Source organism: Gossypium arboreum, chromosome 13 (genome assembly GCF_025698485.1).
Source record: "Gossypium arboreum isolate Shixiya-1 chromosome 13, ASM2569848v2, whole genome shotgun sequence".
Taxonomy (NCBI): domain Eukaryota; kingdom Viridiplantae; phylum Streptophyta; class Magnoliopsida; order Malvales; family Malvaceae; genus Gossypium; species Gossypium arboreum.
Genome location: NC_069082.1, coordinates 23,776,846 through 23,799,698, shown reverse-complemented (window position 1 = coordinate 23,799,698; position 22,853 = coordinate 23,776,846). Strand labels below are relative to the sequence as shown.

The 22,853-nt window shown below is 35.5% G+C and overlaps 6 protein-coding genes across 12 annotated transcripts; 2 read left to right on the top strand and 4 right to left on the bottom strand.

The window, feature by feature from the left end:
- Positions 1 to 1,832: 1,832 nt before the first annotated feature.
- Positions 1,833 to 3,941, top strand: LOC108462886 (myb family transcription factor PHL8-like). Of its 4 annotated transcripts, none has more exons than XM_053024675.1 (7): positions 1,833 to 2,173; positions 2,279 to 2,346; positions 2,476 to 2,552; positions 2,651 to 2,687; positions 2,787 to 2,862; positions 2,956 to 3,025; positions 3,141 to 3,941. In XM_053024675.1, the coding sequence occupies exons 1-7, from the start codon at positions 2,142 to 2,144 to the stop codon at positions 3,705 to 3,707; spliced, it is 927 nt and encodes a 308-aa protein (XP_052880635.1). In that variant the 5' UTR covers positions 1,833 to 2,141; the 3' UTR covers positions 3,708 to 3,941. The 4 variants fall into 4 exon arrangements, with proteins under 4 accessions (XP_052880635.1, XP_017618289.1, XP_017618288.1 ...); XM_017762800.2 differs by having other exon boundaries at positions 1,834 to 2,173; positions 2,274 to 2,346; XM_017762799.2 differs by having other exon boundaries at positions 1,836 to 2,346; positions 2,959 to 3,025.
- Positions 3,942 to 6,060: 2,119 nt separating this feature from the next.
- LOC108461578 (E3 ubiquitin-protein ligase MPSR1-like) lies at positions 6,061 to 7,315 on the bottom strand. Its single transcript, XM_017761455.2, has one exon. It carries the CDS (start codon positions 6,838 to 6,840, stop codon positions 6,214 to 6,216), a length of 627 nt encoding a protein of 208 aa, XP_017616944.1. The 5' UTR covers positions 6,841 to 7,315; the 3' UTR covers positions 6,061 to 6,213.
- Positions 7,316 to 7,663: 348 nt separating this feature from the next.
- On the bottom strand, positions 7,664 to 9,146 carry LOC108462219 (extracellular ribonuclease LE-like). Its single transcript, XM_017762196.2, has 4 exons — positions 8,914 to 9,146; positions 8,660 to 8,818; positions 8,049 to 8,247; positions 7,664 to 7,938 (listed from the first exon to the last, which is right to left on the bottom strand). Exons 1-4 carry the CDS (start codon positions 9,025 to 9,027, stop codon positions 7,715 to 7,717), a joined length of 696 nt encoding a protein of 231 aa, XP_017617685.1. The 5' UTR covers positions 9,028 to 9,146; the 3' UTR covers positions 7,664 to 7,714.
- Positions 9,147 to 14,283: 5,137 nt separating this feature from the next.
- Positions 14,284 to 16,862, bottom strand: LOC108464168 (pentatricopeptide repeat-containing protein At2g02980, chloroplastic). Of its 2 annotated transcripts, XM_017764309.2 has the most exons (2): positions 16,284 to 16,862; positions 14,284 to 15,995 (listed from the first exon to the last, which is right to left on the bottom strand). In XM_017764309.2, exons 1-2 carry the CDS (start codon positions 16,750 to 16,752, stop codon positions 14,914 to 14,916), a joined length of 1,551 nt encoding a protein of 516 aa, XP_017619798.1. In that variant the 5' UTR covers positions 16,753 to 16,862; the 3' UTR covers positions 14,284 to 14,913. The 2 variants fall into 2 exon arrangements, with proteins under 2 accessions (XP_017619798.1, XP_017619797.1); XM_017764308.2 differs by having other exon boundaries at positions 14,284 to 16,862.
- Positions 16,863 to 16,947: 85 nt separating this feature from the next.
- On the top strand, positions 16,948 to 19,881 carry LOC108464170 (uncharacterized). Of its 2 annotated transcripts, XM_017764311.2 has the most exons (6): positions 16,949 to 17,204; positions 17,619 to 17,914; positions 18,012 to 18,074; positions 18,157 to 18,555; positions 19,182 to 19,228; positions 19,478 to 19,881. In XM_017764311.2, the coding sequence occupies exons 2-6, from the start codon at positions 17,686 to 17,688 to the stop codon at positions 19,565 to 19,567; spliced, it is 828 nt and encodes a 275-aa protein (XP_017619800.1). In that variant the 5' UTR covers positions 16,949 to 17,204; positions 17,619 to 17,685; the 3' UTR covers positions 19,568 to 19,881. The 2 variants fall into 2 exon arrangements, with proteins under 2 accessions (XP_017619802.1, XP_017619800.1); XM_017764313.2 differs by lacking the exons at positions 19,182 to 19,228; positions 19,478 to 19,881 and adding an exon at positions 18,970 to 19,172 and having other exon boundaries at positions 16,948 to 17,204.
- LOC108464169 (amino acid transporter AVT1I-like) lies at positions 19,842 to 21,618 on the bottom strand. 2 transcript variants are annotated; one of them, XM_053024673.1, is made up of 4 exons: positions 21,428 to 21,596; positions 21,028 to 21,183; positions 20,576 to 20,952; positions 19,842 to 20,446 (listed from the first exon to the last, which is right to left on the bottom strand). In XM_053024673.1, exons 1-4 carry the CDS (start codon positions 21,567 to 21,569, stop codon positions 19,934 to 19,936), a joined length of 1,188 nt encoding a protein of 395 aa, XP_052880633.1. In that variant the 5' UTR covers positions 21,570 to 21,596; the 3' UTR covers positions 19,842 to 19,933. The 2 variants fall into 2 exon arrangements, with proteins under 2 accessions (XP_052880633.1, XP_017619799.2); XM_017764310.2 differs by having other exon boundaries at positions 20,576 to 21,183; positions 21,428 to 21,618.
- Between the last annotated feature and the right edge of the window lie 1,235 nt (positions 21,619 to 22,853).

The window sequence follows — 22,853 nt, the reverse complement described above, 5'->3', positions numbered from 1 at the left end:
AAATTATCACTGAGCTGAACTAGAAATTTAACTCAATTGGTTCATTTTGTTATTGTTAATCAACATGACATTTAACAAGTATAAGCATTCGAATCCGGTATCTGCAATACTTACCTTTATCTCGCTTGAAGGGTACAACATGGTTTCTAGAGGCAGGTCTTTATCAAACTTGTGTATCTTTCACCCACTGATGCTTATGCTGGAAAAACATTCTACTGTCATTTGAACATGAGTTGTTTCATGCTTGTTTTTTTTCTTACAGTAAAAAAGACCAGATGATAAGGATAATTTAAAGTTTAATTTGTGACATATTGCTAACATCATTTTCACAACTGTGGGACTGTGCCTTGACATAATATTACATCTGAAGAAATTTTCCATTATTCTTTAGTTGGATGTTGACTAGTTCCTTTTGTTTCTCTTCTTTTTCTAGATTCCTTAGGCCATATTCTTCTCATTTTCTTCCTTTACTTGCCTTTAAATTTATGAGATCTATTTAATGGGCTCCCTTAAAAAACAATAATTCATGAGTCAGCTTTGTGAAATTGTATGACTTTTGATTCACTAGACCTTCTACATGTTATGGAATATATTAAAGCAAGAAAAGAGGTTCAAGTACATCAACTAGTTAAAGAGAAAGGTGCTTCAATAACTCTACCTTCTTTACTTGTTTTTCAAACATTCGGGCCACACGCATCATAAAAACTTGTCCATAATTTTTATTCCTCTTTTCTTTCTTTTGAACATGAACTACGAGCTTGCCACTGAGAAATATAGTTTCACAGGTGTGAAATTGGACCCACCACTTGCTGGTTCACCATGTTTATCTCATCGTTAAATCTTCTTTTTTTTGTTGTTGTTGCACAGAGTAATGATATTGACAATCTAATCAGTGGACCTTCCACTCTATGCTCACTAAATTGTATCCAACTAACGGTTTATAAACTTTCTTAGTGAGTCAACTTCTTGGGATCTTGCATTTGTTAAAGGCACCTTGATGAAAACCAACCTTAGACATAGTAAAATAACACTTAATTAGCATCTAATCTTCCTTTTTGCCTTTGAATAATGGAAAACAGGTTATAAATTTAGCGGACCAACTGAATGTATGGCACTGAGATGGCAAATACTTTGAAGTTCAATGATTGGGTTTTGATTCCTTTAATTTAGTCCCCCAAGAAAACTGTAGATTAACCTGTTTGGATGGTATTGGAAGATATTTTAAGGTAAAAACTCAAAGTTACAAACGGAGTCCTATATCAACCTATTGGATCCAATGAAAGTAAGAATGAAAAAAAGAAATGACCTGCTGAGATTCCCTTCTAATGGGATAAGCTTACAAAATTGGTGTTCCCTTCTGGTTCAACTTCCAGGGAAGAATTTATAGCATTTGGGGGAGGGGGGGATGTTTGCATACCTCAGTTGTGTTTGTGGTACCTGTAAGATGGCCTGTTTTGATTCACTTTTTTTAGAGTTTTTCTTCCCCCTTTATAAGAGAAAAGAAAGGGTCAGCGGGGTCCAAAATCTAATATTAGATTCTTTGATTCATTCATCTACTGGTTTAAAGTATTCATTATAACCTTTTCTGTCAAATGTAATTTTCTCATTTCTTTTTTTTTTTCTTTGAAACCTTCTCATGGTGTTAGGAAAGTTGCATCCATTATTCATCATGGTGGGGCTAACCTAACTCATCAAGGGAATCAACCAGGGAAAAGAATAAAAAAATTGTGTTGTATGAAGAAGGGGTAAAACATAAAAATAAAATAAAAACAAAACAAAACAAATAATAATGCTTTTTTTTCTCTTCTTTCGAGACTCAAATTTAATTGTGCACCACTCACTTTTATGATCTACTCGAAATAAATAAACACGAAATTTTATCAAATTTTCATCTAATATTTACCTATCTAAGCATCGAGAGCGTCTCAAAGCAAAACCTCGTGCCCTCTAAGATAGGCACAAGACAAATAAAAAGGGAAGTTAGTGTGAAATGAGGGAAAGGAAAGAGGCACAGCTAATGGCATATATTCCCTCCCCAACACAACCCCACCAACGTTTCCAGATATGGAGTGAGATCATAGGACAGCCCAACAACTCCAAAATTTATAAAAGAGAAACTCCATCTGCCGCATATTGAAAGCATGGTTTCTACTAAAAAAGGATCAAAAAACACGTAAGAAATTCGGTTTCCTGCCTGCCTCTCTTACATAAACTTGGTTCTTCAAAATACTCAAAATCAGAGAATGAATTTGGTTCTCTCTACTGATGCAAAGCCTAGGCTAAAGTGGACACCTGAACTTCATCAAAGATTTGTTGATGCAATCAATCAACTTGGAGGGCCAGACAGTTAAGTAACACACTTTTTAGATATAACCTTAATCATATTATCATCTTATCTAATCATATTGTTATTTGTAAGAATATAATTTGTTGATTTTTTTTTTTTTGTGTGTGTGTGTTTATTTCTGGGACCAGAAGCAACACCAAAGAGTGTGATGAGGGTCATGGGGATTCCTGGACTTACTTTGTATCATCTTAAAAGCCATTTACAGGCAATTTTCTCTTTCATTATATAATCATATCAGCACTCTTTTTTATCTAAATCCATTAGGGAATGGAAACAAGCTTTTTAACTGTATCTTACTTGCAGAAATACAGGCTGGGGAAAAGCCTTGGGAATAATACAGGTGGGATCAAGAATTCATTGTTTGTTATATATATTGTATATTCATATATTGAGTTTTACAACAGTATAAAAAAAATTTCCCTTTCATTCTTGGGGACAGATTACAAAGAGATACAGAGCAGTAATGGGAATTTCATTAGGGACACAAGTGATGGAATTCACGGGCAAATGAATGAGTAATAGTTATAAATTTGGATTCTAATTTCTGTCTTTTAGTAAAATTTTTTATGGAAATTTTAATAAAACAGTCTAATTATTGTGTTCATCAGAAGCTTGCAGATCCCTCAGGCTCTCCACATGCAGATGGAAGTACAACGAAAGCTTCATGAACAGATTGAGGTATATAATATATAAATGTATATATCTCCCATTTATACCAATTTCAGTTTAAATAGATGGTTTTCTGCTGATGATGCATCAAAGCATATCAATCAAGCTACTTTTCCATTTTCAGGTCCAGAGACATTTACAGCTAAGAATTGAAGCTCAAGGAAAGTACTTGCAAACAGTATTAAAGAAAGCACAAGAAACACTGGCTGGATATAGCTCCTCTTCTGCTGGTGCAGAACTTGCTAGAGCTGAACTCTCCCAACTGGTCTCAATGGTTAACACTGGCTGCACAAGTTCTTCGTTTTCGGAACTAACCGAAGTAGGAGGTTCAAGCATAATAGAAAGAAAACCAATGAGGGGTACTACATGTTCCATGGGGAGCTCACTGACATCTTCAGAAAGCTCAGGGCGAAATGACAAGGCACCTCTGGAAAATGGGAATATTTGTACCCAGAATGTTGAACTTTCCTTAATGGATTTTCTCCCAGAAAAAAAGCCTTTAATTAGTTGTGCAAGCAATCAAGCTAACGGAAAGAAAAGAAGTGTGAGTAAGGTTTCTGATGGTGTATGTGTTGAGCAACCACTAGCTAAAAGGTTAGAGCTTCCTGAAGAAGAAACTGGTGGTTGTTTAAGAAAGTCCGGATTCTTGGAATTATTTGATCTCAACAACCAATGCCACAATGACATCTAATCGGGTCCAAAAGCAATAGACTTGAACTGCAGGGAATAGATCAGCTCAATGGGCATGGTTTGGAACTTTTTAATGCATGGTTGTTAGTAATATAGTGTAAGCAGCGAATTTGATTATATTTAGAACCAATCTTCTGTGCATAAACCATGAATATTATCTGTATTGAACTTCAAGAACTTTTTAAAAGAATATTGATATCAAAGGAAGGCATGATGTTATATACTGTAGAGACAACCCGTCCTTTATTCTCTCTTTTAACTCGGAAAACTGATACTAAGCAAAATTCCCTATAATGTTTCGTTGAAGTTGCTTCGAAAACTCAAATTTCTGGTGATCGAGTCAGTCACCAAGTTTCCTGAATCCAAAGTAAACTTGTATAGTTCATCTGCATCTCAATGCTTGTGGAATCTTTATGTTGTCCTTCAAAGCCTCAAGGTAAGGGTGTCTCTTTTAATGGCAGAATTTCCATGTGGAAGCCTTGAACACTCATTATAACAATATTATTAAACCTTCTTCATTGAAGGATAACATGCTTACATGACCTCAGATGTAAATAATGTCACTGCAGCTACCCCCCCTTAGAAATTTTCGAGGTGGATCATCTTGGGGCTTCTCATTGATTCGAACTGATGACTTTATGTGACTTCGTATCAACATATGGTGTTAGGGACTGTAAGAGGGCACCAGGTGGTTCCCCAGCTATCAACGGGGCATTTTACAGCCGAGCTAAAGAGGATTTTGTCAGCTAGGCAGGCTGGGATTAAATGTTGGTTAAAGATGCTTATACATGGGAGGGATCAAAATCTCCACCCCTGAACCAACACCATGGCACTCCTGTTGAATTTGGCCTTCTTGAAGCTGGAATTCTACCTTGCAATGGCTTCAGTTTATAACACATTAAGAGAACAAAGACTGATTGAAGTATAATTTATATATGGGGCATAGGACACCTCAGCTGTTCTTCTCAGGGCATAAAATCCCAAAAATATAGTTGTTTTTTGTTTTTGTGTTTTTTTTGGCGAAAAACATACTGACTAAATTAACTTAAAAAAGCCGGAAATTAACAAGTACATCAATTGCAAGATCAATTGGTAAATCTTCGAGAATAACTTCAAACACCTGCAAATCAATACACCTAATTGTGGTCATCTTTGCAATACAATCTGCAATTTGATTTCTCTCCATTGGAATATGTTCATAGTTTTGTGTGTATCTTTCGCAGCAGAGCTGAAAAAGAATCTGACAAGTGACCATCTTGAATGGCTTTTAATTGTCTGAGTAGATCATAACCTTATAATGTTCCTTCTCTTGGATAAGGATCAAACCATTTAGAATACCTCAAAGTTTAGCATCAAACACGAAACAAGTACTAAGTATTAGTTAAATCCAAGGATCCATTTCCCTCCTTACTTGTACATTGGCCCCCAGCAACAGCAGCCACGTATTCACCTTAACAGATCCATCAGTATATAGTTGAATCCAATTACCTGTCATAGGAAAGTCATGAGTAGTTTTAAAATGTCTTGTCAATCTGCCGCTATGAGCTAGTGAATATTATTTTGCCTATCTCACAGAAGACTTAATAGTATTAGTGGGATTCCAAGCTAATCCTTAAAAGATAAAAGAGGTTTTTATTCGCTAAGCCAGCCCAAAAGTTACCAACCTTTGGCAACCAAATCGATGAGCATAATTTCATCTCCAATCATTCCTTAAGATCTCCTGTAAAGAACGTGCTTTGAAGTTCCGCTGGAACGACATGCCTCCAAACTTCGCTAGCCGTCGGACAGTCGCTAAGGACATGAATTAAATCTTCATCGCTAAGCCCACAAAAAAGGACACGAGCCATGTTGACCAATGCACCTCCTTAACCGTTCCATATTAGTGAGAAGACGTTTTGAATGCAGCAGTTGAAAAAAATCTTCTTTCATAGCAATGGTAAAGTCAAGTTGGATGAAAAATTATTATTCTTCAACAGAGAGATTAGACTTATCACCACTACCTTCAAACCACTGTCTGCTTAATTTGAAATGTACGTACTTAAAACTTTCTAAATGAGAAATGCTGTTATTGAAGGTTATCTGATTGCTTTAAACATAAGCAGGCAATGCTACTGAGAGCACAGTCCATGCCATAAGGTTCATGGAGGGAATGGATACCAGCAACGCTCAAACATATGTTGTGTGGTTTTTTTTTATGCTGATTGCTGACAACAATTTCATATTAACTTAGTAAAATTAAGTAACATGTTCTTCAGGGTGCTTCTTTCTTCAGAGAATCACAATTTTCCTGGAAAATTCTTGTGCAAGAGAGGAAGTACAAAAATTATTCATGTTAAGAATCAATGTGCAAGGGATTGTTTGCACTAATAACAGAATAAATTTATTTATTTTCATTATAGATTTTAGGAAACGACAAGTATCTCTATGTGCAATATTTTCTCACAAAGATGGAAAAAGAAAATTGAAATGATGGGCAACTAGAAGAAAAAAATATCTTCACAAATCTTCTACCCCTCCATCTCATTATCAGTTGAAGGGACTTGATTGGAATCCCCAGTTCTCCTACTACCATCAAAAGATAGACTAACCCAAATCTCCCTTCTACTCCTCTCCTCATCTCTCTTCTTACCCATATCTTCTTCATCAACAGGCATCTTATACCTGCAAACAGGGCATGATCCATGAATTACAAGCCACTTCTGTATGCACTCATCATGAAACTTGTGCTTGCAAGGCATCTCCTTTACCACCTCACCAGGCTTCCACTCTTCCAAGCAAACAACACACTCCCCATCTTCACTTTCACCAATTTTCACACTTGGCATGGCTTCTATAGATGCTTTTGAAGCAGGCGGCTGGCCATCCTTGTTAGCCCAACCACGTAGCAAAGCCTCCAAATTCGGATCTCCTTCAACCACCACCATACCTTGAGTAAATGGGTTGACAAGGATTATCCTTTCACGTTGGGAAGTCGTTTCCTGTGAGGTTTCTTGATCTGGGTTTTCACTGTTTTCTCTGGAAACACTGTTGTTAGAGACACCCAAGATAAAAGGGAGAAAGAAATAGAGGTCTCTGTGCCTCAACAACCTCTCAAACAAAGAAGAAATTTCAGGTGCTTCAGTTTCAGAAGCCATGGGAACTTATGAATCCGAGGGCAAAAAGAGAGACTTTCGAGGAAGAAATGAAACTTGAAACAAAGGTAAAAACTTCTTTTTAGTCCTAGGATGAATCAATGAATGAGAAGATGAATTTTGGGGGGGATATAATAAGAGATTCAGTGGAAGTGAAGAGCTAGGGAGCCCACAGAATTGAGATTGGTGAAGGTTGTGGAAGGATCTGGAATATTGATTACTGTATATCAATATACTAATTATTTTTTTGCTTTTCCTAATGATGCTTATCCCTTCAGACATGTAAAGTTGAAGGAAGATATTTTTAGGAGGGCGCAGTTTTCAACGTTGATGCCAAATTCAATGTTGATTGAATGCCACTTGTCTTGTTGTCCACCTTCTCTTTGATATTTTCCCTTACATTTATTTAACCCAATGAGACCAGCAAAAAGGTTTGTTTTTCATTCTAGTTGGTAAAGATTCTTCTTCAATGATCCAGATTTTTAAGCTCTTGGTATGGTATAGTGTAGAGTTTCTAAATCTTCTTCTGCCTTTTAGTTTGAACTTTCAATAGTTTAGACATGAATTCTTAGAAAAAAGAATGATAAAAAAAAAACAGTTTAGACCATGATTAACCATAAAACTTTAGTAATTAAATTATTAGTTGCTTTAGAAAGGTGATCGACCATGATCAGATAAGATGTTTTGATTGAATAATTGCATAACTGTAAGTACTCAGTAAGGTTTTTGGCCTATGGGAGATTTGAAACTGATGTGTATGTCATCTGAACTCTAAAATGTTGGTCCACCTCAATGTAATCACAGGCCTTACCTAAGAGGGACAAGATGATAAAATGCTGTAGTTTGAAATATATATATAAATATAAATCATCAGAATCTAAAAGGTAGGAAATTCCATCTCTGAAACACATTTTCCTTTGGAAAATACAGGGCATTCTATGAGGTTTGACCCCGAACTGTCCACACATAAATACACCTGGTAAAGCTGGCTGTTCCCCGATGAGTCTTCATTGCACTCGATCCATGGAGTATAACCAGTTCTATTTTTTATAGCATCTTTAATGTTGGCAAGGCTATAAGATCCTCCATCTGGAATGATTCCTGCAATGCCCACATTTTTTTTTTCCAATGAAGTAGTGTTGGAATAAAATTGCAGCAAGTGAAACTGATTTGAGAATGTGATTTGAGAGGTGTTAATTTCATGGATTTACCTACACTTTTTAGACTTTGGAGGATATTTGTTTGTTGTCTTAAGGTGAGAGCTGTTTGGAAGTAGCTATGTTGATCAAGGAGGGACTCGGAGCAGGTACCGTGTTTCTCCCATTCATGAGACCAAAAGCTTTCTCCACTGCTGCTTGGACAAGCTAGTGATGGCCAATTCCTCCTCATGCTACTGATGAGGTCCGCTATCTGGAGTTTCATAATATGTTAAGTTCAAAGACTTGGGCAGTTATTAAGAGATACAATTAAGTCGTACTCTCTGAACTTTTCATTGAAACACATATTTAGATAAGTATAAATATAATCTTCCGAATATATGAGAAAACTTCAAACTTTTTTAAATGGCCATGTTAAATACATACTCATAATAATCAAACTTTCAACTTTTGTCAAAAATGTTATAACCCACTTTGCAATTTACTCGATCAAAATGTTGCCGACTTGGTCACAAACTTAGCCGGCCTAGATTCTTTGGAGTTATAACAATTCATTGGGGTTGACAAAAACAATGTGGTGACCATAGGCCTAGCTAGAACATTCAACATCATCTTCTACATCTCAGTACAACCAGAAAATGAAGATTTCTAACATGTTTAAATACCTCAGATTCATTAAAAGGATTGTTAGGATCACAGTTTTGAGGGTATGATCCATTTCTGTAATTAGGCCAAAGTCCATGAATGCTGAAATCAGCTGCAGGCTTCCCTGTTGTAGGGTAGCAACAACTAAACTTGTCTGAATCACAGTATGATCCTGGCCACTGCATCAACAGGGTAATTAAAATCTGACATGGACGAAGAAAATCAAAAGAATACCAGAAAAATAAATGATCTTATTAACAAACAAATCACTCACTTGTTCAACAAAGTAGAAGAAATCAAAACCCTTTGAAACACCAAGAATTGCCAGACACTGTAAAACTAAAAAATTGATCAAGGCTATACACTTGAACTTCATTTCCTTTTCCATCTCTCAGCCTGCTTTCCCTTTGTCTCAACAAATTAAAGTTTGAAGAGTTTTGAGAATGATATTACGTTGATAAACTGCTTTCGTAAGTACAAATGGAAGGCTTGTGGACGAGGAATCCCAAGCCAGATATGCTAAAGTTCAAAATGCTTATGTATTTAATGTTTTCCCAATAACTGCAATCTAGCAGCTCAATTACATGTTCATAGTAATTCCATTTTTTATAATTTTTTTCCTTGTTTGGTATGTTTTTAATTACTACTATTTTAATTTAAGTCTCTTTTGTTTTATGTTATTAGAAAATATGGCCGAATGGTTGGAACAATTAAGAAATATTAATGCATTTATTCCATGACAGACAAAATACAAGTCTTATAAAGTGTTTATATTGCCTTACCTGCAAAACCAAGCAAGATGTCTGACAGTTGGGTGCTTATGGGATATGACTTATAGCCTTGTGTTAAACATAACAGACGAATTTACATACATAACCGCTCACTTTTTTTTATGAGTTGAATAAATTCAAAGCACTATCGAAATTCATTGTTGAAATATGTGAAACCCATATATTCCGGGATATATATTTTTCTTTATCTTTTAGTAGTTTATTAGAATAAGGAGATTATTTTTTAGATTAGGTTAGGACTCTTTTCTCTATTTAAATTCAATTCTTTAGCTAATAAAAGACTAGAACGATTTTATTAAATGTTCTCTTGAAAACTTTTATGGCATTTGAGCTAGGTTAAATCTCTAGTAACATCATAGTTAAAACAGTCTTCACTAGAGATAAAAAATCCAGCAATCAAACAGAGGTAGAAAGTTCTACCGTTGAACAACTACTGAGAGTACAATGCCTCAAGGGACAGAAGCGTCTCACCTCTCTTTTCAGCTAACATCTCACACGTTGAATGGCAAGAATTATATGAAATGGTCACAATCTGTAAAGTTAGTAATTGATGGGAGCGGCAAGCTAGGTCATTTAATTGGAGAAGTCAAGTAACCACAAGTAGGCGATCCAAATATGAGCAAGTGGAGGTCAAAAAATTCAATGATAATTGCGTGGCTTATTAATTCCAGGGAAGCATCCATAGGTAAACCTTTTCTTTTTCTCCAAACTGTTAAAGATGTTTGGGAAGCTGTGAAAGACACCTATTCAGGTTTAGAAAACGCTTCACAAATCTTTGAGTTAGAATAAAAACTCTGGAAAGCTAGACAAGGAAAAAGAAAGTTACTTTTTATTATAATGAGATGATGTCTCTTTGGCAAGCACTGGATCAATGTTATAATGATGAATAGGAGTGTCCAAAAGATGGTGTAAAAGCTATGAAAAAAGAAGAGAATGAACGAGCTTATTTATTTCTGACTGGTTTATATAAAGAATTTGATGAAGTGAGATCTCGGATCTTAGGAAAAAAAAAAGGCTTCCAAGACTTCGTGAGATTTTTTCTGAGGTTAGAAAAGATGAGACAAGAAGAAAAGTAATGTTAAGGCCAGGATTTGAAGCTAATGATGATAATTTTGCTCTTATAACTGTTAAAAATATTTATGCTAGTGAAAAAAAAAACCCTTGGTGCGATCACTGCAAAAAATATTGGCACACTTGAGAAACGTGTTAAAAGCTCCATAGAAAATCGACGAATGGAAAAATGAAAAGTGGCAATGGTCGTGGTTCACAATCAAGGGAGAGCTAAGCTTTCCAAACAACTAATGAAAATTATAAGGACCAAAGTTCTCTAGAATGGTTTCCATTTACTAAGGAACAATTAGAGCATCTACACAAGCTTTTTCAACCATCACAATTTTGAATGAATTCTTTTGTTCTTAATTCATCCAATAATCCTTCTTCCTCCTTTGCCCAATCAAGTACTGATTTTTTTTTGTGTCAAGTCTTGTAAAACAAACACGTGTATCGTTGATTCTGGAGCTAGTGATCATATGACTAGTAGTCATTTTCTTTTCTCAACTTACACTCCTTGTGTAAGAAATAAAAAGATCAAAGTAGCAGATGGGTCATTCTCGGCAATAGCCGAGAAAGGCACTGTTAAAATTTTGTTTGTCTTGATTTTGCATGATGTTTTATATGTGTTAAATTTAGCTTGTAATCTCATATCGGTCAGTAAATTATCTCATTCCTCGAATTGTCATGTTATATTTGACTCCTCTATTGGCAGTACTAAAGAATCTAGTGGAATTAACTTCCTGGATTATGACCATCTAAGTCAACCAACAACTATTTTATGTTTAAATTCTGTTTCTAGTTTTGATAAGGTTATAATTTGACATTATAGGCTTAGACATCCCAATTTTTACTATTTAAGATTTTCGTTACCTAATCTATTTAAAAATAAAAATCCTTCTTCATATCATTGTGAATTTTGTGAATTAGCTAAACATCATCGGTCAATCTTTCCACTTCAAAAATATAAAGCTTTCAAATCTTTTTCGTTAATTCATAATGATGTTTGGGGACCTTCGAGAGTCTTAACTTTTTTAGGAAAATGTTGGTTTGTCACATTTATTGATGATTATACTCGTATTTGTTGGGTGTTTTTATTAAAAGATAAGTCTGAAGTTAAAAATGTGTTTCAATCTTTTTATGCTATGGTGAAAACACAATTTGGTGTGAGAATAAAAGTATTTCAAAGTGACAATGGTAGGGAATTTTTTAGTGACCAGTTATGTGTTTTCTTAACCAAAATGGAATAGTTCACCAAAACTCTTGTACAAATACACCACAACAAAATGGGATTGCAGAAAGAAAAAGCCGACGTCTTTTAGAAGTAACTAGAGCCTTGATGTTCATTAGTCAGGACCATGTTATCTTTGGGGTGAAGCCTTGTTAACAGCTACATATCTTATTAATAGAAAGCCTAGTAAGACTCTAAACTATAGAACTCCTTTTCGTCTCTTTAAAGATAACTTTCCTAACTCTAAATTGATCACAAATTTATCTGTTTGAGTTTTTGGGTGTAGTATTTTTGCTCATCTTCACAACCAAGGTAAACAAGATCTTAAGAAAAAAATGTTTCTTTGTTGGCTATGCTTCTAATAAAAAAGGTTACAAATGTTATGATCCAATTGATAGGAAGATTATTGTTACCATGGGTGTCACGTTTTTTAAAACACAATCTTACTTTGATTCTAATCTTCAAGGAGAGAATTATAGTAAGGAAGCTTCTATAATTGATCAAGAAAATACTAGGAATATACAACATAGGGATTCTAATAATGAGGAAGACGAATTTATGATTAACAAAGAAATTAATGATGTTAATGTTGTTAATAAAAATGAGTATGAAGGTGCAGAGTCTGATCACGAGAATAAAGATCAAACAAAGGAGTTAATTGTTTACTCAAGAAGAAACAGAAATCAAGAAAGTGGAATCCACCAGATTCATCACCAAGAATCCGACCCGCAAGATCTTGTCAAAAGTCCAGGTAAAGCTCATATTCCAACCAATAAATTTTCTGATTTAGATATTCTAATTGCTAAAAGAAAAGGTGTTAAAAATGTTGTCAAACGTGTCTAACTTTGTGTCCTATAAGGCCTTGTCTTCAACATTCTCAGCCTTTGTTTCGTGTCTCGATACTATGAAAATACCTAAAAATGTGAAAGATGTTTTACAGGTTCCTAAGTGGAATGAGACTATTTTAGAGAAGATGCGTGCTTTTGAAAAAATAGGTACATGGGAAACAGTGGAATTACTTGTAGGGAAAAAATAGTATGCTGTAAATGGGTATTCACAACCAAATTCAAACGGGATGAATCTTTATACAAAGCTCGACTGGTGACTAAAGGATACACTCAAACATACGGGATAAATTATCTTGAAACATTTGCTCTAGTAGCCAAATTAAATTCTGTTAGAGTTCTTTTATCAATTGCTGTTAATCTTGATTAGTTTTTACAGCAGCAAGATATGAAGAATACTTTTCTAAATAGGAAACTTGAAGAAGAAGTTTACATGGATCATTCTCCAAGTTTTGAAGAAAAATTTGGAACTTGAGTATGTAAGCTTAGAAAATCTTTGTATAGTCTAAAACAGTCTCCTCAAGTTTGGTTTGAACAGTTCACTCAAGTTGTTAAAAAAAAAAGTTACTTACAAGGGCAAGTTGATCACACAATGTTCTATCGACACTCACAAAGAGGTAGAATAACAGTTATTATAGTTTATGTCGATGATATCATTCTTAAAAGAGATGATGTGGTTGAAATAAGGCGTTTCAAGGAGCATCTAACATTAGCGTTTGAGATCAAATACTTGGGTCTTTTTAAATACTTCCTTGGAATGGAAGTTACTCGATTAAAGAAAGGTCTTGTGGTCTCTCAGAAAAAAAATATGTGATTGATCTTTTAAAAAAGCTGGGATGAGCGGTTGCCACCCAACTGACACACTAATTGATCTAAATGTAAAATTCGAAAATAAAGAAGGTTAATTAGTTTATAAAGGATAGTACCAACAATTAGTTGGTAAGTTAATTTACTTATCACATACAAGGCCAGACATAGCTTTTGCAATGAGTTTAGTGAGTCAATTTATGCACTCCCCAATAGAAGAATATGAAGAAACAGTGTTTCAAATTCTGAGATACTTGAAGAGTTCATCTAGAAAGGGCTTATTCTTCAAGAAATCCAAACAAAGAGGAATTGAAGCTTATACAGATGCATACTGGGCAGGCTCAATAACAAATAGAAGATCTACATCATGATACTGTACCCTTTTTTGGGGAAACCTTGTGACTTGGTGAAGTAAAAAACAAAGTGTTGCAGCAAGAAGTAGTGCAAAGGCTGAGTTTAGATCAATGGCTCAAGGAATTTATGATATGATGTGGTTAAAAAGAATTATGGAAGAGCTGAGGAAACCAATAACTTCACCAATGAAGTTGTACTGTGATAGCAAAGCTTTCATTAGTATTGCTCACAACCCAATCCAACATGACAGAACTAAACGTGTTGAGATTGATAGACACTTTATTAAGGAGAAAATTGAAGAAGGCCATGTGTGCATGCCATTTGTTCCTTCAAAACAACAGATTACTGACATACTCACCAAAGGGCTCTCTAAGACAAGCTTTGATTTTCTTGTAAGCAAATTGAGCACGATTGATATATATGCACCAACTTGAGAGAGGGTGTTAAAATATGTGAAACCAATATATTTTAGTAGTTTATTAGAATAAGAAAATTATTTTCCAAATTAGGTTAGGACTCTTTTCTCTATTTAAATTCAATTCTTTAGTTAACAAAAGACAGAACAATTTTATTAAATGCTCTCTTAAAAACTTTTATTCACGTGTCATAATAAGTGAACTAAGGAATTATTCATTGTAATTCACAAACTCCTTCATGATGTTATTCATGGAATCAAGGAATTACAATGAATGAAACATAAAAGGTATGCCTTTACATTAGCAACTATATTAAGGAGTGCATACAATGAGAATTTTTGAAATGCAGTAGTCATTGGTAGTCCCAAGAAGTGAAACCACTAGGATCCCTATTGCCATCCTCTATAAAAGCTGTTATTGGAAAATTATTTGGGATATGAAACAAAATGCTATATAATCGGTTTAGTACTTGCACTATGTGTAGAAGTAATATTAAGTTGTTGATTATAAATCAAAACTTGCAACTAAATGCTTTTACCTACTCATAGCCTCAGACTTCAGTAAAACTGCATAACTGTAGCTTAGGATTTCCACTGAACAAAACAGCTTATAGAAAGGAAATAACTGAAATCAACCCAGGGAGACCCTGCAGCTCTTCATCCTTTTTACAAGACACAAATCATGACCAATGAATCGTCAGTTAAAACACTGTAGTAGTTAGCGTGATTCAAGGAATTGTGCTTCGCTAGTGATAATCTGGACATTGAGTTCAACCATCTGTCACCAGAAATCGCCACAAGAGCACTTTCCATTCCTGAAGTGATGGAATCGTTGGACATCTCTGAGTATTATTTGCCTATCAAAGATTTGTGATATATGTTTAGCAGCAGAATGGCAATCCCCGCAAACTCGTAGGTTCTTTACCACGCGAATTGTTGATCCAGGGGGAGTGTTTAGGAGCCCATAACCAATGGCCAATTTCTCACTATGATATCTAAGTGAAATTTCTTTCTCTGCTTCACCCATTTCTGCATGAAAAACTAGAGAGGTATCAGGTACATAACCAACCATCTTCAATTCCTTCATTAACTCATCAAGTGCCTTATGAAGAGATGTTGAAATGGTATTCACCCCATCCCCAGAGAAGAATTCATGCACTACATTGTCCATCTCTATGGAACTACAACCAGGAACTTTTACCACCCCTCTATCATTCATCAATTTCCTTAGGAAATCCACATCTTCCCATCTCCCAGCTCTTGCACACAAGTTGGATAAGATCACATAATCTCCACCATGAGAGTCATCTAGTTCAAAAATTCGTTCAATTACCCTTTTCCCAAGTTCCACATCACCATGACTACTACAAGCAGCTAATAATGTTCGCCATAATATTGGGGTAGGCTTGATTGGCAATTCATCAATGAACTTATAAGCCTCATCTAAGTTTCCCGTTCGACCAAGTAAATCAACCATACACCCATAATGCTTAATACCCGGAATAATGCTATATTTATCACTCATACTAGAAAAAAACCTCCAGCCTTCATCCACAAGTCCATTATGACTACAAGCATATAAGAGACCTAAAAACGTGATCTCATCAGGTTGTACCCCTGCCTTTCTCATCTCTTCAAATGTTTCAATAGCTTTATAACCCTTCCCATGAGTTGCATATGCCACAATCATTGCTGACCAAGCCGGTGTATCCCTGATACACATGTTCTCAAAAACACAAATTGCATCCTCCAAGCTCCCACACTTTGCATACATATCGATAAGAGCAGTGCTTACTTTAATATTCTTATCAAGTCCATTTTTTTTAACATATTCATGCATCCACTTCCCCAAATCCAACGCTCCTAACAAAGCACAACAAGACAGAACACTTAACATAGTAACATCAGTAGGCTTCAAACTTTTAACTTGCAATTCACGAAACAGTGACAAGGCTTCATTTGGCCTGCTACATTTAGCATAACCAGTAATAATAGCATTATAAGAAATAACACAAGGGTCCAACATCTTATCAAAGACCCTGCGAGCCGAATCCACATCATTACACTCAGTATACATACTAATAAGGCTGGGGCATATGTAAATATTATGATTAAGCCCAAGTTTAATGACAAGGCAATGAATTTGTTTACCTTCTTTCAAGGCTTTAGCACTTGAACAAGCTTTAAGAACAGAAGGGAAAGTGTAGTCATCAGGCAGGAAGCCAAAGGAAAGAAGCTGAGAAAAGAGGGGAATGGCTTGGATTGGGGTATTGGAACGTGAATAGCCACGAGCCATGGTATTGAAAAGGACAACATCTGGTTGGGATATATTGTCAAACAGCTTGTGGGCATATTCCATGGAGTTAAAAGTTGGGCTCTTGGTGCAGAAATTGATGAACTTGGTGAGGAAATTGAGGTCATTTTGGAGATGGGTTTTGATTGTAAAGGCTTGGATTTGTTTCAGTTCTTTCAAAGAGGTGCACTTGGGTAGAAGAGAAAGAGGGTTTTGGGGTGGGTTCAGGGTCTCAAATCTTGAGATTTTCTCATTGAATTTTGATTTTGGAGGAGAAATTGAAGTTATTGGAGATGGGACAGTTGCCATTGCAACAAACAAATGCATGAAAGTGGAAACTATTTTTTTGGTTCAAAGGTTTGTGGAGGGAAGCCAAAACAAATAAAGATAAGAGCTTCACCTTTTTTGTAATGAAAACAATATTCAAATGCATTCATGTATACTTATCCAAAAGTAACAACCATTAATTCGATGCCACGTAACTAAATTGTATAATCTTTTGGTACAACTTAACACACGCTAAACTGTGTGCAAAGACGTTGAATTGAAATGGGCAAAGCTAAGTATGAATCCTTCGACTCCCCTAGACACTCAAGTTTAGAGTGTTTATGAGCCCCCCCAAAAAAACAAAGTTTCAAGAGTTTTTAGATTCCTAGGAAGACTCCTTTTTTGGGGTTTTTGGCCAAAAATTTTAGGGTTCACTTACAATATTTTTTTCTTTGATATTTTCCATTTTTCGTCGCCACATTGTCTCTTCATTCTATAAAAACGTACTTCTGGTAATACCCAGAAATCCTTCTCTCTTTTTTTTTCCTTTTATTCTCTTCTTCCCATTTATCTATATGCATTTACTTGTCTTTTCTTTCTTTAACCCATTTGGGGTTTTTTTTTTAATTATTTTCAGATGAACCTTATTATAAATATGTTTGGTCTTGTCTATTCTGGTGAAAATGTTAAACTTGACAATGGTATTTTAAATGCTTTCCTGTTTCTAATGGTTCCAAATGCAAGTGGGATTGTGTTTTATTGCATCTTTAGATTCATATTTTTTGTTTAACCATATCCTTAAACATTGTTGTAAGGCTAACTGTGTTTCAACTGTTTTGAAATGCCTTGTTGATGCTAGCTAGCTTTACCATGAGAGTTGCTTTTTTTTTTTTTTTTAACTATGCTTAACTATTCCTGGAAAACAGATGATGATGGATAGTTACTAGCTAGATAGTTTTCTTTCCCATTGTTTCTTGCTGCAAAAAATTGGAAATGACAATCAAACAGAGGCAATATTGTCGTGATGTTTCCCAACAAAAGCAGATTGTGGTGTCTGAATGTCGGAAAGAAAGGATAAGTGAAGAAATGAGCCTTAAGTTTGAAGGAAAATTAACTGAGGGAAGCAATAACCAGTTGTTGATTCTTGCAAACTTTGCTGAACTAATATCTGAATCTGAGTACATCTTACCTACAGTACATGAAAATCCTCAAAATGATGAAGGTTAGTGCCTCAAAACTTTGGAAAATGTTTTGATTTGTTTCGATTTAATAGGTATATGGTTCATATTATGTCATTAATAATCCATGGTCCGTGTTAGATTCTAGTATGGAGGCTCAAAATTTGCAAGAAAACGCTGACGATGTTATGGCTAAGAGTAGCGGTACAACTCTCATCCAGTTCCCAACAATCTCATTGTTTTAGTAACATTCTTATCTGATTTTTATATTATTTTACTCTTTCAGATAAGAATTGGGGTGAAGCTGATGAAATGCCCCCAATTTCTCATGATAGAAATGAAAGGGATGGATCTCATGGTGAAGGGACAGTGCTGCGGTTAAGTCATATTAGACGTCAAGCCCGTCTTAAAATCCAGTCATTCATGAAACAGAGCATCCAAGAGGATAGTTATAGGACCTTGCAGGGAAGTAAAATGCGCCTGACTCAAATTCGTCGTCAAGCTCGGTCTGGAAACCATATACCTCGGCTAAACATTACTGCAGTATGTTCACATGGCAAGTTGCTAGGAGGGATAACACGGTTGAGTCAGATACGGCGTGAAGCTCGGTCTAAAAACAATTGCTCACGACAAGAAGGAACTGGAGAGCCTATGCATGTGCAATTGGATTGCCAATTTCATGAAGGTAATATATTAGGATAGTTATAGAGAGGACAATGAAGGTTTGCTTGTAATGAGTATGCTTTAAGTTTCTGCAATAGCAATTCATTGTTTTTCCAGCTAGACCAAAACAATGCCAAGCAATAGGCGCATAGCAATAAAGAAAAATTGTCTTCAATGACCTATGAACTTCGAGCACCTTGCACTCACAAAGTGTGTCCAGATTTTTTGTTCAGGCAAAGCAGGTCTATGATCAAGCTTTTAGAATTTCATGTTAACCCATTGATACGATTTGGTGGAAATGTGTGATATTGCTTGAATGAGCTTCCTCTTGTAATTGCTAGTTTTGTGAGCAACTGTGCCATCTTTTTCACAAAATCGTACACCCGTATGCCACTAATTGATGATTATTTGCACTAATATCCATGGTCATTTACAGTAGATTCTGATAATGTGGACAAGATGATGCTTGAGAAAGGACAGCTACGCTTAAGTCAATTAAGACGCAAAGTTCGTTCAGGCAATGTAGATTTGGTTGCACTTACAGATGTGGGGAATACTGTATAACTGAAATCTGTGCATATATGTATTTTGCTTTTAATGCAATCGACATCATTCCCTGATTCTAAGTCATTAATGCATCAATTACAGAACTAATATCCAAGTTCAGCTCAGATATTTTGACTATGAAACTAGAGGTAAATTCTTCTGCTTCCATTTAGAAAAAGGTTCTAATTTTCTCTCCTTTTGCTTTTCCTCCTTATAACTCACTGTATGACATGGAATCTTGGCTAATTAATACTTTTTTTGTCATTGGCATGCTCTGAAATCAAAGCCTACAATATTCACTCATTATGGAACCTACTGCAAAACATCTAACATCAAAAGTGGACAATGTTGGATGCATAAATTTACTAACATCTTCACAGTATTCTTAAAATTTTCAGTTTGATTTCGATGATGGAGCAAACAGCGAAATTTTGACCCCCCAAGTTGCATTACTTGTAAAGAAAGGAGTCATTGCTTTTGAAGTTTGATGTTTGAGGTTAGAATATCAACAGGTGTGAAGCTCCATTCCTAGGTCATCCTATGTTCATTCAATCACAATGACCTGTCCCCCCCCCCCTCCCCGGCGTAAAGCAAAGATAATTGCTTATAGTTGATTATTATAGATTGGAATGGAACTTATATTTCTTTCTCCTTTTACTTCCTCTGCTTTTTTAGTCTTTTGTTCCATGATCTAAGCTTCTATACCATATTCTCCAAATCATCGGAAAATGGAGTAAACTCGAGAATCCTGAACATTGGAAATGCTTTAATCTTTATATACTCGTATTATTTGCTTATCAAACTGTTAGTTCCCATCTGACATAAAGCTTGGGGCTAGTATCTATTTGGGTAATTCACAGATGGTTAACAATTTGCTTTATGGAAGTAAAGGTTCCAACTACACCTATGAATAACCCAGCCACCAAAATTGCTACAATTATTATCAGTTCTAACCCCATTTTTTGAGCAGCTTTGTTAAGTTTAAGATAACACAGGCACGGCAGCAACATAGATGCAGTGACACTCAAGAACGATCCTATAAATGCCATCACGTAGCCAAAAAATGGGATGGTTAACGCAACAATCACTGTGCTGATCACTAGTGCAGTTCTAATGAGGATGCTTAGTGACCTGCTGTTGCGAAAGAGGGATGTTTCTTCGATCGCAGTTGTAATTGGAGCGGTTATGATAGCATATTTCGTCAGGGGATTGATTAGAGTAGTATAAATTGCTATTTTTGTGCTCATCTTTTTTATGGGAAGATTTAATGTCACTTGAGACTTCAGATGTTCTCCAAACATCAGGTAGCCCATGACAGCCATCGATCCGTAGTTGATCGTGCTTGTGATGAAGCAAACAAGTAAAACCTGCAACGAAAAACAGAGAGGTGCATGAGTTTATTTTCCCTGAAAACTTGATGCAACTCTTAACTATCAGTAAATCAGGAAAGAATTGCGTCAATCTTTATGTAGAACTCCATGATATCACTTTCTTGCCTTGGAGAATTTGCTTCTATCTTTCATTGAGCTGCATAACGTAGGGAAAACTGCATGGCCACAATAACAAAAAGCAAACATGCTTATGGCAATAGGCATTCCCTTCCAATTCAAAACCGAATCATTTTCATGGAACCCCACTTTATCTACTGCTCCCACCCAAAAGATGCAGATAACAAGAATGAAAGAAGCTAACACCCCACCAGCAGAAACATAGGCAAGTAGAGCCAAACTCTTCAACCATGTAGTTGGCAGAACTATGAGGGAAGTCAACATAACAAAGGCTTGTTTTCCTCTGATTTTCAGCCCGGCAACTTTAAATGCCGTGTTTGGAAACAGCTTGTCCAGATTGTCACCTTCTAATATCAGAAACTCAACTGCAACCAAATACAACTCGACATACATGAACACGGATACGATAGCTCTCCCCTTATACCCAAAAGCACGCTCACCTATATCGGGGTAGGTTTTGATGAGGGGATGCGTATCCATACAACGTCGTAGAAGTAATCCTGTGTACCAACAGAGAACAGCTACCAGGAAAAGAAGCAATAAGCTTAGCCATCCCCCTTGAGCAAGTGCGTATGGAATTGACAGTATCCCAACGCCTGAGTTGTAGAATTCAAAGATATAGGTTATTTAAATGTTAATTGACCAATGGAAAGGGATTAAAGGATTCATGTAGTAGAGACATCTAATGGAACTGAATCTTTATTTGATCAAGCTGTTATATTTTATTACTAGACTCCTATTCTAAAGATGATTCGTTCTTCAAATTCTTTGGGTTTGTTTAATATACTACAAAGAAGCATGAGAAGAAAACCTTTAAATTACAAAGAGGAAGAGAGGAACCTGATAAGGCATTGAGACCATTGAAACAAGTTCTAAAGAAGCTGGTGCCTTTGGTTGGTTGCTGTGGCTGTTGAACCTCATTTTGGCTCTCTAATTTCCCTGCCTTTGTGAAGTCCATCTTGTGACATTCATAAACCCACATTGTTGGACAATATATATATTATATGACCAACAAGCTATGATGTTACTTGTGGATGGTGACAAGTATATGCACCTGCATTAATTTCTTGGTTTGTGAGAGGAGTAAGTGAAGATGACTAGATGGCCATTCAACTTTAATAGGAAAAAGCAGTTCCTTACATTAAGGTGATAAATACATTTTAGCTTTCAAAAGAAAAAACCCACTCACATGCCAACATTTGTGCTTTGACACATTAGTTCCCTCTTTTTGCTTCCTTCAATGTTGTTGTTTAATGAGGTTAGGCTTTTTCCTTTTTGACATGAAATTCATGTAACGCCTAACTATATGAGAAAAGAGTTGTGTTTAATGGTAACCTTTGTTTCGTGTTTCATTTAAGAAACAGCTGTCTGTATCCTAGTTTTTATTTATTTATTTATTTATTTATTTATGACAATAACAAGAATTTATTGACAGTTAAATTGTAAACATTTCCCATCAGAAAATTTTACCTAAAATTGGGTGCTTCGAAGTAAGTTATAACGTAGAAGGGATATCCAGTTTTGTTCTTGTCTTTTTTCTAGATTATGAGATAGCTTCTGAATTGTCAGTGAAGGGTCCTCGTCAAAATTTAAAGCCCTAAGAGACTTAACCACTGAAATATAAACATTAGCCTCACACTCAGTCACTTTATATCCCTGGATTTTCTTTTGATTACTGCTTATAAACAATCATTCTTTATAAATATTTGACTACTATGCTGCAAAGAAAAAATGATTCCAAAGTAATTGAAACGACATGCCAAGAAAAGCAAGTATATACATCAATGCCAACATGGTATAGTTGGTGTTTAAATAACACCCTCACAAACATCAACAATCGAGTCTCACCAGCGAGTGATCTGTAAATAGAACTTGACAAAGAAAAAAGTATAGAGGTATATATCAGAAAGCAAAATAAAGTTGGATTTGATTGACTTCAAGTTACAATTGGACGACAAGAAAACATAGACAACTAAAACTCCATCTTTATTAAATGAATCAGATAAGCATTGTAAACTTTTTGCTGTAAAATTTGGTTATCCTAATTAGTGAAGTCAATGAATTTTTCTGATATTTCCCAAAGGGGAAATATAAAAATAAAGTTGAGGTTCTTTTGCTGTGAAAATCTACTCCATCATTCAAATACAATGAAGACCCTAACTTGACCCTTTTTTAATCACTCTCTTTTTTTATATGAAAATCTTCCATTTCCATTAGTGATAAGATAATATTAGTTGCCAGCTTTAAGAAAAGAGGAAGCAAAAGT